Below are 18885 nucleotides of genomic sequence, written 5' to 3' on the forward strand. Positions count from 1 at the left end.
CAGGATTCTACATTTATTGATCTAAACATCAATAATTGTTCTTAAAAGCTTTGGAAGGGGTAGTGTTCTGGTTTACTAAAATAGATCAACGTTCAGATTTTCTTTGCTAGCAATAGCATTAGAATTTTAGGAGTATAGGAAATTGAGGCATCACATATATGCTTGAATCACTCTGCCTCCTTGGGAGGAAGCCTAACTCTGGACATAAGCATAGTATAAATGGAAAGATCAAGGGATATGAAATCCAGTTTCAGTTCAATTCATTTCAGTCACTCAGTTGTGTCTGACTCTTTGCAACCCCATGAACCGCAGCGTGCCAGGCCTCCCAGTCCATCACCAACTCCCAGAGTTCACAAACCCATGTCCATTGAGTCGGTGATGCCATCCAACCATCTCATCCTCTGTCGTCCCCTTCTCCGCCTGCCCCCAATCTTTCCCAGCATCAGGGTCTTTTCAAATGAGTCAACTCTTCGCATGAGGTGGCCAAATATTGGAGTTTCAGCTTCAGCATCTGTCCTTCCAATGAATATTCAGGACTGATTTCCTTCAGGATGGACTGTTTGGATCTCCTTGCAGACCAAGGGACTCTCAAGAGTCTTCTCCAACACCACAGTTCAAAAGCATCAATTCTTCAGCGTTCAGCTTTCTTCACAGTCCAACTCTCATGTCCATACATGACCACTGGAAAAACCATAGCCTTGACTAGATGGACCTTTGTTGACAAAGTAATGTCTCTGCTTTTCAATATGCTGTCTAGGTTGGTCATAACTTTCCTTCCAAGGAGTAAGCGTCTTTTAATTTCATGGCTGCAATCACCATCTGCAGTGATTTTGGAGCCCAGAAAAATAAAGTCAGCCATGAAATCCAGTTTAGTTAACCATGTATGTTGTGTGGCAAATTACCTAACCTTTCTGATGTCATCTGTGAAAAGAGTAAAACAATAGTAAACTTACTAGGATGAAAATGAATACTGTGCACTGGATGTTTGTGTTTTCCCCAAGTTTATACGTGAAGTCCTAATCTCAGTGTAATAGGGCATGGAGGTCAGGACTTTGGAAAGAGATTAGATTTAGACAAGGCCATGAACCTGGCACTTCATGGCAGGATTAGTGATTGGTTAAGACCTTAGCTTGTTTACTTTAGGCCATGTGAGAAAACAGTGAGAAGAGCATTGTTGTTGTTATTCAGTTGCTAAGTCATATCTGACTCTTTGCAACCCCATGGATTACAACATGCTAGGTTCCTTTGTCCTCCATTATCTCCCAGAGTTTTGATGAACCTTATGTGCATAGAGTTGATGATGCTATCTAACCATCTCATCCTCTGCTGCCTCCTTTTCCTTTGTCTTCAATCTTTTCCAGTATCAGGGTCTTTTCCAATGAGCTGGGTCATCCCATTACATGACCAAAGTATTGGAGCTTCAACAAGAGTCCTTCCAGTGAATATTCAGGGTTGGTTTCCTTTAGGATTGACTGGTTTGATAGTCTCTCTGTCCAAGGGACTCTCAGGAGTCCTCTTCAGAACTACAGTTTGAAAGCATCAATTCTCCTGTACTCAGCCTTCTTCTTTTTGGTCCTACTCTCACAGCTGTACATGACCACTGGAAAAACCATAGCTCTGACTATATGGATCTTTGTCAGCAAAGTGATGTCTCTGCTTTTTAATATGCTGTCTAGGTTTGTCATAGCTTTCCCTTCAAAGAGCAAGTGTCTTTAAATATCATGGGTGCAGTCACTATCTGCAGTGAATTTGGAGCCCAAGAAAAAACTCTGTCAGTGCTTCCACTTTTTCCTTTTCTATTCACCATGAAATGATGGGACCACGATCTAAGTTTTTAAAGTGTTGAGTTTCAAACCATCTTTTGAACTCTCCTCTTTCACCCTCATCAAGAGGCTCTTTATGTACTCTTCACTTTCTGCCATTAGGATGGTATCATCTGCATATCTAAGGTTGTTGATATTTCACCCAGCAATCTTGATACCAGCTTGTGATTCATCCAGCCCAGCATTTTGCATGATGTATTCTGCTTAGAGGCTCAATAAGTAGGGTAACAATATACAGCCTTTTAGGAGTCCTTTCTCAACTTTGAACCAGTCCATTGTTACATGAGCAGTTCAAACTGTTGCATCTTAACAGGTTTCTCAGGAGACAGGTAAGGTGGTCTGTATTCCCATATTTTTAAGAATTTTCCTCAGTTTGTTGTGATCCACACAGTCCAAAGTTGATGACACATTGAGTGTAGTGGTTAAACAGTGTCATCCTTTAGGATTTGAAATAGCTCAGCTGGAATTCCATTACTTCCACTAGCTTTGCTTGTAGTAATGCTTCTTAAGGCCCACTTGACCTCATCCTCCAGGATGTCTGGCTCTAGGTGAGTGACCACACCATCGTGGTTATCTGGGTCATAAAGACCTTTCTTGTGTAGTTCTTCTGTGTATTCTTGCCACCTCTTCTTAATCTCTTCTGCCTCTGTTAGGTCCTTACCATTTCTGTCCTTTATCATGCTCATCCTTGCATGAAATGTTTCCTTGATGTCTCCATTTTTCTTGGAGAGGTCTAGTCTCTCTCATTCTATCATTTTCCTCTATTTTTTGCATTGTTCATTTAAGAACTCCATGTGTTTCCTTGCTATTCTCTAGAACTCTGTATTCAGGTATATTGTTCCTTTTCTCCCTTGCCTTTCACTTCTTTCCTTAGCTATTTGTAAAGCTTCCTCTGATAACCACTTTGCCTTCTTTCATTTCTTTTGCTTGGGAATGGTTTTGGTCACTGCCTCCTGTACAGTGTTATGAATCTTCACCCAGTTTTCTTCAGGCACTCTATCAGGTCTAATTCCTTGAATATATCCATTATCTCTAGTGTATAAGGGCTTCCTTGTTAGCTCAGCTGGTAAAGAATCCGCCTGCAATGCAAGAAAGCCTGGTTCGATTCTTGGGTCAGGAAGAGCCACTGGAGAAGGGATAGGTTACCCACTCCAATATTCTTGGACTTCCCTGGTGGTTCAGATGGTAAAGAAGCTGCCTGCAATGCAGAAGACCTGAGTTTGATCCCTGGGTTTGGAAGATCCCCTGGAGAAGGGAAAGGCTAACCACTCCAGTATTCTGGCCTGGAGAATTACATGGACTGTGTAGTCCATGGGGTCACAAAGAGTTGAACACGACTGAGTGACTTTCACTTTTCTAGTATATAATAAGGGATTTGAATTAGGTCATACCTGAATGGCCTTGTTTTCCCTGTATTTCTTCAATTTAAGCCTGCATTTTGCAACAAGGAGCTCATGATCTGAGTCACAGTCAGCTCCAGGTCTTGTTTTTGCTGACTGTATAGAAATTCTCCATCTTCAGCTGCAAAGAATATAATTAACTGATTTCAGTATTGAGCATCTTGATTGTTCATGTGTAAAGTAATCTCTTGGTTTTTTGGACAAGGGTGTTTGCTATGATCAGTGTGTTCTTTTGACAAAACTTAGCCTTTGCCTTGCTTCATTTCGATTCCTTACGATGAAAAAGGACATCTGTTTTTTGGTGTCAATTCTAGAATGTGTTATAGATCTTCATAGACCTGGTCAACTTCAGTCTCTTTGGTATCAATGAATGGAGTATAGAGTTGGATTACTGTGATGTTGAATGGTTTGCCTTGGAAATGAACTGAGATCATTCTGCTGCTTTTAAGGTTGCACCCAAGGACTGCACTTCAATCTCTTTTCTAACTATGAGGGCTACTCCAATTTTTCTAAGGGATTCTTGCCCACAGTAGTAGAAATAACAGTCATCTGAATTAAAGTGGCCCATTCCCATCCATTTTAGTTCACTGATTCCTAAGATGTCAATTCTCAATCTTGCCATCTCTTGCTTGACCAGGTCCAATTTACTTGGATTCATGGACTTAACATTCTAGGTTCCTATGCAATATTGTTATTTACAGCAGACTTTACTTTCACCACCAGACACATTCACAACTGAGCATTGTTTCTGCTTTGGCCCAGCTGCTTCATTCTTTCTAAAGCTATTATTAATAGTAATTGTCCTCTGCTCTTCCCCAGAAGCATATTGGAGACCTTCAGACCTGGGGGTGTGGGCCTTCTTCTTCCGAAGTAATATATATATATATATATATATTTGCCTTTTCATACTATTCATGGGGTTCTCCTGGCTTGTACTGGAGTGGATTGCCATTTCCTCCTCCAGGAGAAGAACATAGCTCTCTGTAAACCAAGAATTGAACCAGCTGGCAACTTTGTCTTAGCTTCTAAAGCTGTGGGAAATAAGTGTCTATTGTTAAGCCCACCCGGTCTATGGCATTTTATAACAATGACCTGAGCTTACCAAAGGAATGAGGTAATCTTTGTAAAGGCTGATAAGATGTGGAAGCCTCTTTGTCTTCAATTTTGTTTTCAGGAGGAAAAAATATGTTTGTTAGATTAAACTAGTGAAGTCAATGGGGCTATATTGCACATTCTCTAGAAGGAATCATGAGATCCCACATTCTAGATTATTTACTTAGGTGGAAGAAACCCACTCTGTATTAATTTTCATTGTTTTAATTTCTGTGGGTAATTTGTCAGGTCTTAAATGAAGTGAACTGGCATCATTCTTTTTTCATGGACAAACACCTGGAAAATGGTATCTTTGACAAATACTTCTGGGCTAAACTACTTGGTACTGAGCAAGTGGGTTCTGAGCAAGATCAAATTTATTGTAAAAAAAATAGTTGGTAGATATGCTTATGGTTTAACTATTGGTAAAAGAACTTGACACAAATTGAGATATAAAAAATAAAAATTTGGCACTGCTAATGTATAATGTTAGGAAATTTCCCTGATGACTTAGATGGTAAAGAATTTGCCTTCAAAACAGGAGACCCAGGTTCAACCTCTGGGCCTGGAAGATTCCCTGGAGAGGGGTATGGCAACCCACTCCATTATTCTTGCCTGGGAAATCCCATGGACAGAGGATCCTGGTGGGCTGCAGTTCATGCAGTCACAAAAAGTCAGATACAAATGAGTGACTAATGCTTAACTAATGTATAATGTTTGAGAAGTGGGATTCTTTGTTTAATTGATTGGTAGCTGGCTGTTTTCTTTTATACTATGGTGCAATTCAGCTTTTTATAAGAACCCAGATTGTTCATATTTTCTATAATCCCTGCTATGTGTGTAGACATAGACTAGTGTTGGCATGATAAAATTAGCACATGGAAAAAGAACAAGGGAAAAATTTTTCAATTCTAGGAGGAGTAAATTATCAAAGAAAATTTATCTCTGATTGAATTAATTCTTGGGGTTAAAAAACTAATATTAAAAAAAACATACTATTAATAAAAACCTGATAATAGGGTCTAAATAGAATCAAGTCACAGAATGCAATCAAATACTAGGATAAATGAATCAAAGCTATACTTAAATGGATATATCACCAAAGAAAAGTCTCAGGTCATGGGGAGTGTGATTTAGGGATGAGAAGGGCAATCATACACTGCACTTCAACAGTCATCTTCCTTTCTTTTTCCTCATTGACCTGCATGGTGATTGAGTGGACTTGTAAGTGATGTTTTGAAGCACTTTCTGCTTCTATAGATATTTGGACTTTAAAGTTTTGAAAGTAGAAATGTGGAACAAAATAAAGTTTACAAGACTACACCCAGTATTCCAGGTTACCCACAACAATGGGTTATTACTTCTTAAAAATGAGAAAGGTGATAATGGATGTGGATAATTGTGGAGAAATTGTACTCACCAGACTGCTCCTGCTATTCTATTAGTAACTAAGGTGCTAAGACAGGTCGTGGGAGGACTAGTGGACTATGATCACTTATCTTGGGGATGTGGTCCTTAAATGCATGATAATAAAAAGAAAATCTTAACTCTTTTTAGGGGAAGTAGTATCCCTGTGAAACACACATGAGATAAGTGAAACAAAATGTGAAGTTTTCTTTGAATTCAATTAATTACTTTGAATTCAGTAACAGAAAATTAATGACAACAGGCTAGGATGAAATCTTGGAAAATACAAGGTGTAAAACACAGGTCATCCAACCCACATTAATTAGGAAAATCTTTGTAAACATTTTAAGTAAATATGAGCATTTCTACAAATGTTTATTGCTGACTAGTGGCTGGTTCTTTTATTTATATCCTCAACCAATTAAAAAAACAGAACAACTTAAATGATGTGTGGCCCTAGGTCCTCACCCTGAGCATATTGATATGATAGATTCCCACCTTTAGCACTGCAGCTACTTTCATGGTGTCACCTGCACAAAGACTGTGGTGCTTCAAATAAGAAAATACAGTTTGAGAGAGAATAATTTTGCTGTGACTGTGTTAGCATATAAAATTATTTGAACAAAACCACTGAGTTCATAGAAATATAGTTGCATGTTCCAATAATTTAAAAAACGAAGACCGTTTATTTCAGGTGGAAACAGCTTTTTCTCAAGGAATCTCTCTTCTTAAGTGTCCTTTAAAACACATTCTAAATTCAGAGGAGAAAATCTGCAGCAGAAATTTTACAGAGTTACTTAGGCTTAGCTACACATACACATGCACAGAAGAAACAGGAAGGGAAAGAAAAGACAACTGCTTCCGTCAGAAAAACAAGCACTTTTTCCCCCTGGTGTCATGTCTTTGGATATGTACTGCCTTGGAGAACTGTATAAATCATTTTTATACATGGAACTGTCTTAGAAAACTAGAGATTTTAGTACAAAGAAATCACTTTGTTGAAAGAATGCCCATGTGAGTACTCTATATACACAAGAGAAACTTACAAAGATCCCCTGTTTTACAGTTACTGATGTATATTAGCATAGTGGGCTTACAACTTCTCCAGGCCTGAGTTACACTTAGTATTACAAATAATATTATAACAATGCTGAAAATACTGATACAAAACAGCTTTAAGATGATATTTCCAAAAAATATCCTTCCTTTTAAAATTGAACTGTTTAATCCAAGTTTTCTTTTTGAATGTTTCAGCTTTAAAAAAGGTTTTTCAAGAAAATACTAGCATTTAAAACATCTCTTAAAATGTCTATTAAATGACAGATTTTCTTAAATAGATTATTTTTTTTTTTACAAAGTATAAGTCAAAAGTCTATCTTCCAGGAAAGTAAAACTATAAACTCTAAAAGTCCAAATCAAAAACATTATTTGTGATACATAGTTCTTCCATATCCTGGGAAAAAATCCTTGATTATTTTACCGTGCTAATTTATTTACAGACTTCAAATACTCTAGTAACACACACCAACTTTCAGGACAAATGAAGCTGAATTCCACAATTAATAATCATAATTTTTCTATCATTTCATAAACACCGTTCAGCCCAAAATGCCTATCCGAATGAAATATTATAACATGTAAAGTATAGTGGGAATTTTAGATTGCAGTGTCATTAAGCCAAGCAAATTGCAGTGTGCATTATTCTCTTTTGGCAGAATTACAAATACACAAAGAAAGAAAACATTTGGCAAACATTTGTCTTAGATGCACATGTGTTCTCCTTTGGAAAACCAAAATTATAAGTTCAGTGTATCCACTAAACTCTTTCTTCTTATCAATTCTAATCAGTTTGAAAAGTGGTCAGAGTTTAATAGTTAAAGCCAGGAAGGGGATATATAATGCCTTTTCCCCAAAGCACAGAGCTCAAATACACTTTTGTTTTAGGAGATGCATTTCAGCATAGCTTTAATTTTAGCAGGTTAGTCAGATGCCATGCTAAGTTGGCTATCCCAGTTTCCCTTTATTCATTTCATGAATTCTGTCTGTCAGAGTGCAAGGGAGTCAGATCATGCAGTAGGTATGACAATTTCAATTTACATAAACTGTGCCTACTATGGACACAGTAATTAGCTTTTATCTTTGTGTAAGAAAACTGCTGCCCTGATTCCTACTGGTCATTTAAAAATTATTTATTAATTTATTTATATAGCTGCATATAGCTCTATTAATTAAACATAAAGAAATTATTTATCTCGTGCATTTGCATATAAAACATTACACCTTGTTTGTTAAAGAGACATATTTGCCATCAAGTGAGTTCAGTATTCCTGTCAGAGATTTATTTCTAAGATCAAATCACCAAAGTTCCCACATATTTTACTTTTTCCTGTAAATCTAGATGACTGAATATACAAAACAGTGTAAACTGGGCTACCAAGAAACTGACTTTCCATTCCTCAATTCATCATGTGGTCATTGATATGGGTTAATGTATATGAAGCAAAACTGGACACAGATAAAAAAATTAAGTGAAAAATACACTAATACAAGGAAGGTGAAGTAAAATAATTTTCTTAGAGTGTTCCTTTCTTCACATTGTAAAAAAAACTAAAGTGATAGAACCAAGACAATGACTCAAAAAGTGTAGCATGTCATGCTTTCTGCATCATTTGACAAAATTTAGCCAACATTCCCACCTCAGTGTCTTATGTCATAGTACTTCAACATCAATAGCAAAAACTAAGAGCAAATTTTTTCAAAGATCAGAGCTGTCATCCTCTATTTGGCTAGCAATTACTCAGTCTGAAATCCTTTGTGAACTAGTATGAACTAAACGTTTAGAGGATACAAGAAATACTATTTTCCCCCATAATCGTATGGCAAGATAAGCTTGACTGTATGTAATAGAGAGACAAACGCATCTCTGGGTTACACGCAAACAAGCTTCATTCTTAAATAAATACACTACCGAATATAAGACTTTAAAATCCCTCTTTTTCTCTTTCTATTAACTATGTAATTTAAAATTTCTTACAATTCCTTTATCTATTTATTCCTCACATCTATTTTCACAGTAACACCATTAAGTGAACAGAGTGCTATTTGATATTACCTTCTGAAACTTCAATGCATATCAGTGACTGATGAAGATAAAAGATAAATTTTATGGCCTGTATAAAACAGCAAGATGGTCTCATTTATTTTACATATAGATAATAAAGTCTCCAAAGCTATTAAACCTAATTCAATTCACATGCTTGAACCCTCATTCTAAAAAAAAAAGTAAAATTCTTTGTTTAAAACTAAAACTAAAAAGTAATAAGAAATACATGAAAATATGAACATGAGCTATGCACGAGAAACACTAACCATCTTATCCTACCCAGAGACAGGAATAGGGTGATTTCATTACCCGTCCTGCTGACCCAGAGTCTGCAGCTCAGTTGTGTGTAAATTGTGATGGAGGAAAACATTCTTCCTGCTGTACATGTGTAAAGAGATTGGCCCTCTTGGCGGCTGTCCAAACCTTCCTGTAAAGGTTGAATGCTGCCGGGCCGCAGCAGCTTGGTCCTTTGGTTTCTCTGAGAACGTGGCGAGCCCTTCCGTCTTAGCTGTTGGCTTCATAGAGTTCTGCCCTACAGTGGCCCGTAAATTCTGGGTGACTTCTGACGTGAGGGTTTCATAAGTTCCTCTTGAGTGTTTGATAACTTCGACTAGTTCTTTGTCCTTCAAAAGACTGCTTAGACATAAACTGGGGAGTTGGCAGGCTTTGCTTTTGTAGGGGCTTGTCTGGTCTGCTGCTGGGGATCTAAAATGGTCCTCGGTGGGAGTATGCATTATTTTTCTGTCCCTTGTGCTGAGATTTTGGCTCACAATTCGATTTCGATATGTAGCCTGTGGTAAAGACATGGAAAAAGAAAAGATGCCTTCAAAAAAGTATGTTCACAGCATACACACAGAATACAGAGTGGTGTTTTCACATTTGCTTCCAAAACCCTAAGTTTTCAACCAGACTTTGAAAAACACCAATAGAATTCTCTTCTCTTTCCAATTGGATTAAATTTCCCAGCACAGTCCTACTATAAATAGTGGTCAAATGAAAGATTTAACCACTATTAATTATCTTGATTCTAAGAATCATTTATTAAAATACTTGTTTAAACAGCCGTTTTAAGTTGACAACAATACTGAGAGGAAGGTATAGAGATTTTTCATATACCCTTTGCCCTCAACACATTTGTAACTTTCCTTATTAGCCACATAATGGTGTTACTTTTTACCAAGGGTGAACCTACATCATAATCACCCAAAGTTCACAGCTTACCTTAAGGTCCACTCTTGGAGTACTACATTCTATGAGTTTGGACATATTTATAATGACATATAACCATTATTATATTATCATAGAGAGTATTTTCCCCACCTGAAATATCCCCTGTGCTCTGCCTACTCATCTCTCCCCTCCTCCCCACACCACCGGCAACCACGGTCTTCATAGTTTCGCTTTTTCAGAATATTATGTACTTGGAATCATACAATACATAGTCTTTTCAGATTGACTTTGTTCACTTAATAATATGCATCTAAGGTTTCTTGATGTCATTTAACAGCTTGGTAGCTCATTTCTCTTCAGAGTTGAACAAAAAGGCATTTTGAAATTTGTTTACGTAATTTCCTAAATTTAAATTATGCAGTTTTCTCAGAGAATACATGTTATTTTAATAAGTAATGAATATCCATATATGAAGCTTTGCATCTTTCACTGGATTTAATATGCTATATTTATATGAGTGTGTGCTCAGAGTTTTAGAGTTATTGATATAATAATTTGTATCAGCAGAGTGATAACATAAAAATTTAAGAAACTAAAGAAAGGTCACTCCAGTGACCTACAGAGAACACTTAAATCTCAGCATGTGTTTCATTTAGACTTTAGGATGCATTTTATTAATCAAAATCGGGTCCATGAGTATATAGCCATCTTCTTTCTCACAAGAAGTTTCTACTGTAATGATAGGAGTAAGACATAGCTTATCAAATCATGTGGTAGGGGAAGCAAAGATTACAAGCTGGCACCAAAATTCCTCTTGAAGAAAGCACTGTCTTGGTTTAGAAAAATATACTGAGCTAGAAACTCACTAGCTGGATTACTGCTCTGGTGGCAAAAATGAAAGATTTATTGTTGCTAAAAGAAGGTGGGCAAAGTGGAGAAGGAGTTGAGAGAGGAAAACAGGGCACAAGGCGATAGGCTAGTACAAAAGATGCTGAAGGGCCCGTGAAAATCTCTGTGTACTTGACCTCTAAATGGCATAGTTTTTCAGTACCCGACTTTTCATTGTTCCCTAGGAAGCCATTTCTCCAAGCCTGATCTCTACTTTGAGCCCTAATTTACTTATTGAGACATCATCACTTTGACTAATTAACATTCCTAGTCTCACACACACACACACACTTGATCTTGACTCTGCACCTTATTCTTAACCCAAAATTCTCCTTTTCAATAATGGTACCATTATCAGGCCAATACCTATAAATCACCTTTGCTTTCTGTTTTTCCTCATATATCCTGTAATTCAAGTCCTTGCTGATACACCACAAAGAGGCAACCTCAGCTCATCTGCTTCTCCTATATCCAGTCTAAGCCTCCTGACCCAATTCTCTGGTACATATTAAGCATTTAATAAATATTCACTGAAAAATTTTCTCTGCTTGCTATGATATGTTTATAGAGGATATATTATATGACAAGCGTTTTTCTCCTTCCCTTACATATATATTCTTCACAAGAGTCTTTTGAGGTAGTTTCTGTTAGTTCCATTATACAGACTAGAAAACTGAAGCACAGTGAGTTAATATTCTACAGATAGTGTAGGATTACAGTCTGCTTGATTAAACACCAATTCATCCTCTCTCCCAGTATTCCCATGAGAATATTTCTAAAATGTCTCACATTTTTCTAAAATAAATTTCATGCAGAACCATACTGTAACTTAAATTGGTGCTTCTACATTATCATTACTGAGATGAACCTCCAAATTTTTTTGTAAAACTGAGGTCTATTAGGGGATCTTAACAGATGTCCTTATACTCAGGGATTTCAGATTGAGACATTTTGCTAATCATATCTTAAAATTTTTTTTTAATGTTAGCAGTTTTTGATTTGTGCTAACTTAGATCCTCTCCATTACTTCTAATTTGCCATTTTAACTCTTCCATTGATTTGCAGTAAACATAGGCTGGTTATATGGTTGTTTGAAGGAAGCATTGTATGACTTACAGAAGATGTTTTGGAACTTTTCTTGGGAGTAAGAATATAAAATATTTTGATTCATTTTTCAGAAAATTTTTTGGCTTTTTCTTGGCTCTTTTCCATAATGTAGGTATTTGGACCAACATAGAAATGTGAGATTTTATTTTCTCTTCATCTTTGTGACTTGACTTCTATAAGATGCTTACTTAACCATAGAATCAGTTACTGACAGTTCTTCAAACACTGTGCTTATTATCACGTCCAAATGTTAGAAAAACCATGGGAGTAAAATACTGAGAAAAAAAGTTTGTTTGAGAAAAAAAGAGACAATGTTAAATTCATTATAAGAATATTCCAATTTATATATATTCAGCTGATGTGAAGAACTGACTCATTGGAAAAGACCCTGATGCTGGGAAAGATTAAAGGCAGGAGGAGAAGGGGATGACAGAGGATGAGATGGTTGGATGGCATCACTAACTCAATGGACATGAGTTTGATTAACTTCCGGGAGTTGGTGATGGACAGGGAGGCCTGGCGTGCTGCAGTCGACGGGGTCACAAAGAGTTGGACACAACTGAGCAACTGAACTGACTGATTGACTGCCTATGAAAGTTGAGGAGAGGAGTGGAAACTTCTTTTCCCTTACTTTAACATTACATTTGGGGAAATGTTCATCATTTTCTTTATGTGGTCATTTTAACCCTCCTGGGATATTACACTAAATTTAATATGCAGTTTTAATAAGATGTACTGAAAGGGATCAAATAAGTCAATCCCACAGGCAGCTTCAGTGCTCCTTCTCTGGTATAAATTCTGATACCTACAAGGTACATGAGAATCTACCATAAAAAGAAACAAAATGAATGATCTTCCAATTTCTTAAAAAGCATATTTAAATCACCCATTCCTTTTTTTTTTTTTTTAAACCATAATTTGCTTTTGACACCTTAGACTTTTTTTTTTCTTTTTAGTTCTTGAGATGTTCATCATTAAGTCCAGGGCTCATGATGTACACAGGAGATTGCACAGCTCAGGGGCTAATGGCATGAATTTGTGGTCAGACATAGAAGTGTTCCTTTGCTGATCTGATAAATATTTACTGACTTCTACTGAGAGCAAGGTTCTACATTACATAATGGAAAATGGTACTGTTCATAAGAGAATCAGCTCCTCCATTTAGGCAGCTTCTAATGGGAAAGTCAACCAGAATCAGTTTCTAGCTAAGTGACCACGGCAAGTCACTTATCTTTCCCAAATCTCCAGTTACCTCATCTGTGAAAGAAAGATTTGTCTTCATACCTGTATCTGTGTACAGAATTATTGTTAAGATTCAATGAACTACCTTGTATAAAATACCTAATATCACATCTGAAGAATACTTATCTTGATGAGAGCAACAAAAATAAGTAGAGTCCCTGTTGGGTAATGAAGAAAGCAGGGTCTGCAGAGGCAGAAGTTAAACTCTATGCAATTAATCTATCTCGGGTAATCACAGAGGAAGATCTGAAGCTAGGATGACTCCTCAGAGTTGTCTCCAATTTAAGCAAGTGGTTGTGAACCTTATACTCTTGTATCAACAAGTTATTGGACGTTGGTAATCTCTGGCAAAGGGGTGTAGCCACGAATGAATAGGCTATTTTTTTTTTTTTTGAAAGGAACTTACTTCAATGCTAACTTTTTTACCAACTGAGAAAATGAAGGGTTTAGTTGTGAAAGTATGTGTGTGTTTGTCATGGGATAATTTGGCATAATGGAAAGAACCCTGAACTTTCAGTGAAAGACTGTAATCTTGTGTATGTTGCTATCGAACTGTGTGAACTTTGATGAACAAATTAATTTTTCTGGGCACTGTTTCTGAGCCTATTGAAAGAGATGACAAAAATGGAAGACAAAGATTAGATATTGAAGAAAACTCTAAAGTTTATTCAATTTTATCCCAGTTCTAAAAGCCTACATTTAAATATATAGTTTAACACACACACACACACACACACACACACACACACACACACACACGGCTGCAGTGGTTCAGAGGGATCATGCTGCCCAGAGGGAACTTGCAGTGCATATACCTAGCCACATCTTTTGCAAAAGCAGAATTAAATTTCTACAATCTAATATAATTATGTTAAGTTTTAGACAATTTAGTTCTCAAACAGTTATTTTATTACCTTTCCTTAGAGTTGATAATAGAAGATGAATGGATGGCAAATTTAGTGATTAATAAGTCAATATTGAAGTTATATTAAAATCTGTTCTTTATGTCCCTATATTTTTTTCCTCTCATTTCATCAGTAGAGCATATAATCTGCATTTCACTGAATTCATGGTGACTGATTTTAAAACACATGATTTTACATACCACTAAGAAAGAAAAATCTTATGATGCTAATTAAGAACAAACAAAAACCACTCTCCTTCTTTATTAATGGTGTGATCCATTCATCAGTCACACCAGCCTCTCATTCCAATTTCTTTTGTCCACTTTCCTTTCTTAGGTTTGATAGATGGTCCTTTTGCATTTGTCTCAATGATACAATTTCATTTATGTGTGAGTATATTCTTTCTTTTGATAAAGCATTTGGTTTTTAATTTAGAGAGAATATGGAATTGAAGGCAACAGTATTACATTTTTTCACTAACAGTTACATACAAAATAATATTTGCTATAAAATCAAATCATAGTAAAAACTTTTTGAAAATATTATTATTGGTAACTTAATACATGTAGTGCAAACACTGAATATAACTGCATCGAAGAAAGGACAATATGAAGGTATGATAAAAACCCACATGTACTCCACTGAAACATTGTTGAAAGCATTAACTGTAAGATTTATCCTGATTTTAGGGGGTTTTATTACATTTAAACATTGTCTGATATCTGATACAAAGTGGACATACAGTAATTATGCCAATGTGCATAGCCAAATTTTCACTGAGACAGGATGTCACAATGATAGAATTAACAAGGAGGGGAGTCATGTTTCAATCAGCACTTAATTTTTTTATTGTTTTCTGAATTTTTTTTCATGTGTGTGACCTATACCGGTAATTGCCAAAATGTTATCAGGCAATGACTTCCTAATTTATCACATAGATTAAAACTTAGCACATGACTGATTATCTTATTTGATTTTAAGATATATTTTTCTGCACATGTTCTCTACTTAACCCAAAAGATTGTTTTACAACTAGAATTGTTCCTGAGCAAAAATAAATACTTGAAATAATTCCTAATAACTAGCTAGAAAGAAGTTATTAATTACAAAAATTGCTAATATTAAATAGTATTTTAACAAATCATAAAGGTTATTGAAAATAACATAATTTGAATGTAAATAACATATGTATATGAAAGTATGTTAAAGTGAGCCAAAATTATCACTGCTCAGAGTTCTTGTAGCAAGAGTAACTCTTGGGTAACTGATACTGAGAACTTGCCTCCTGAATAAGGTTTATGGTTTCCTACTAATGAGCTTCTCAATCAAGGAAGTAAAACATACAATGAAGAATACTGTATGTTTTACATTCAAGAATAGACACTTTGATGCCTACTTACTTCTACACCCAAGCCAACTAAAAGTTTCATAAGGTCAGGGACATTGCTTGCCTTGTTTAATGCTGAATCCACCACTCCCAATAGTCCCTGGCATTTACCAGTAACTCCCTGATAATTATATAGTCCAGAGAAGAATTGACAATCATAAATTTTATCAGTAAGGAAAAACACATCTAATATGAAATTTTCTTTCTCTTGAAATTTTTCTCTAGTAGATGAGCTGGTTACTTTGATCTTTATGAATTGATATATTACCTGAATCATAAACTACCAAGCATTGGTAATATATATTTTGCCTCCTTTCTTGAAAGTAGTGGGAAATGTCAACTTTTCAGGGATGTTTTTGTAGCTTCACCTCCCCTTTAGTTGTACTTTCCCCAATAAGAAGCAAGGCATATATGTTACTACAAAATATACCTGGAAATAACAAACCTTTCATAGCCACAAAAGCAACATGACATCATATCTAAAGCACTAGATATCAAAGCAACTGGAAAAAAATCTCTTGCAGTACATTTTTTCAATACTGTAGAAAATGAATTACAGAGTAGTTATTGCACAGCAGCACTTCTTAATCTCTCTCTTCTCCATGTGTCAACACGACACATAGAGACATTTCCTTAGCCAAAACCTGGGTTATGGAAATACTCCCAATAAAATCTCTTTAACTCAATGTCTTTATCTTCCATTTATGCAAACATTTTGGATTCAGAAATAAAAAGAGAATTTTCAGAATCTAGTTTAATTTATAAAAAGAATAAACTTTGATGCTTGAGTAGTGGTAGCAATATAGATACAACAGATGACTGAGACCCCATTTGACACAGGTCTTGTAACCTGCAGATTAATTGAACAGGTCACTTCATTAGTGCAGAAAATAAATGACGAAGGCATGAGTTGAGGCAGCAGAATAAATGACAGAACACTCTACAGTAATTTATTCTCTTAATTACTAAAATATAGCAATACATAAATCTACAGGCAGAATAACATAAACTTTTAATACAGTGATATCAAGAAGCCATCTCTATGTACTGTAAAATATGATTACATATATGAAGAGTGCTTTGAATAAAGACATGTACAATATTATTGCTTATTGAGTAAAATATCAAAATCTGTAAATAAGTGTTAAATGTAATAAGCTCCATTTTCATTACTGTAAATATACAGTAATGAAAAAAAATTTGCCTGTAAATCCCTTTTTACCCAAAGTGTGAGCAAATTTGCTTCTAAAATACAAACTGGAATACTTCAACACCTTTAATGGTGTATATTGAGTTTCCTCATTGTGTCTTCAATCTAAACTTGATCTTCACTATGATTTTCTTTCTATTTATTAATGCCTGGAGACAGACAAAGAGACCTCTGTCACATCCTTTCTTTGGTAATATTTATAAGTTCTCTTAAATAAAGGATAAATCAACATTGTGACATTTTAGAGAATTAAAAGGAAGTATTTTGCACATTGGATAAGAAAATGGCAAACCACTCCAGTATCCTTGCCTGGAAAATTCCATGGACAAAGGAGCCTGCTGGGCTGCAGTCCTTGGGGTCACAAAGAATCAGGCACAACTGAGTAACTAACACTTAACACATTCTGTACATAGACCCCTTCCCATTGATGTGTGCACCTTAAAGGAAACTCTCTTGTCCGGCTTTCAGAGGATGGGTTCTATAGTGTTCCAAACAAATGCTGTACCACTATCTATGAACTCTACTCTTTAAGGAGATGAAAATCTTTCTTGGTAGAACTCCATCATGCTAGTTTCTAATTTAGTTTTAATGAAGTCCACAGTTGACTTAACCCTGAGCCTATTACAGAACTGAGTTGTATATAGTCAATTAAAATGAAGCCAAGGAAAAGACAATTGTAGGATTCACATTCTTGAGAAAGCATTATTTGCCTTTATGAAATTCTAAACAAGCCTTGAATCTTGGACAAGACAGAACAAAATTAATGTACAACAACAAAAATGCAGTAAGGCAGTGATGAATGTTTTTAAGACCTAGTTGTCTATTGATGCCTGATAGTGAAAAGATCTAAGGTGGGAAAGAATTCTTAAATATACTAAACTTGAGAGAGCAGATAATTAGATTTAGAAAAATGATTAGACAGCAGATAAATCACTTTACCTCAGATCTTATTTACAATAATAGCTAAGATTGAGTGACCATTTGCAATGTGCCAAGTTACGTGCTATGTTTCATGTATTAAAAACTTTCTATTATTTTATTATACCCATTTAATGACAAAGAAACTGAAACGCTTACGCGTCAATCCTACCAGGATTCCAGGATTTAGTGGGTAGCATAATGTGAATCAGAACTCAAGCTCTAGGCCATGGGTTTCTCAGCCTCAGCACTATTTACACTGGGGTTATGTATTTTTCTGCTGTGGGGGACTGCCCAGTGAATTACAGGTTGCTTGCCACCATCCTTTGCCTCCGCTTGTAGGTGCCAGGTGCATCTGCACCCAGTTATGGCAAACAGAAATGGCTCCAGACAGTGCCAAATGTCTCCTGAAAGGTATAACTGTCCCCAGCTGAGAATTACTGGCCTGAGCAATAATGCTTCTCTAAATCAGGCAAATAAAAGTGACCAATTCAGTATCTCTGAAAATAAAAGTCATATGCATATACTACTATCCTTTAAAAAAAAATCATTTACAGCCACTAGGAGAGTGAAATTAAGCTTTTGTAATTTTTATTTCACAAACACATATAATACTTATTATGCACTAGACACTCTTCTGGGCCTTTATAATTCACAATTAAAAAAATATTAACTCATTTATTAACCCAATACAATGTACTAATAAACACTGGAAACATGTATAAATATAAATCTTGCTCAACAATAACAATAAAAAACACAGCATGATGCATAAAATCCAAAGGTTTTGTCTTAAAAAATAACTTTCTCCACATGGAGGAATGCTAATGGAATGTCATGAACTACTTAAAAAGCAAATTTTGATTTTTCACTACATAATATATTAGCATGGGGTAAATGGGTAGACCTAAAATGTGTCTCTTTGTCAATAACAACCACTTAAATGTCAGTATAAACTCAAGCCATATTTATTAAAAACAACTGTCCTTTTCCTGTCATCACTGAGGAATAGGATTTTGAAAGCAGTTATAAATACAGGACATTTCTCTGCAGAAGTGTTGGCTTGCTGCATCTGTTTTTACCCTTAGATATGGAATCTGTTTTCGGTGATAAGAGTTTTTCTTAAAGGTCTAGAAACACTCTACCACAGAGAGATTGTATAGAGAAGTAGTTACTGCTTTGCAAGCAGGAAGCTTGGTCATAAGTTGAAGTAATAACCAAAAAGAAACATTC

At 35.7% G+C, this 18885-nt stretch overlaps 1 protein-coding gene across 2 annotated transcripts in view; it reads right to left on the bottom strand.

Moving 5' to 3' along the window:
• Positions 1 to 6388: 6388 nt before the first annotated feature.
• Positions 6389 to 18885, bottom strand: part of CCSER1 (coiled-coil serine rich protein 1) — a 1487503-nt gene continuing 1475006 nt past the window's right edge. For both annotated transcript variants that reach the window (XM_061419670.1, XM_061419671.1), the window contains exon 11: positions 6389 to 9616. In XM_061419670.1, coding sequence (XP_061275654.1) covers positions 9131 to 9616 — 486 coding nt within the window. In that variant the 3' untranslated portion in view covers positions 6389 to 9130. The remainder of the gene's footprint in view (positions 9617 to 18885) is intronic.

Source organism: Bos javanicus, chromosome 6 (genome assembly GCF_032452875.1).
Source record: "Bos javanicus breed banteng chromosome 6, ARS-OSU_banteng_1.0, whole genome shotgun sequence".
NCBI classification, from domain to species: Eukaryota; Metazoa; Chordata; class Mammalia; order Artiodactyla; family Bovidae; genus Bos; species Bos javanicus.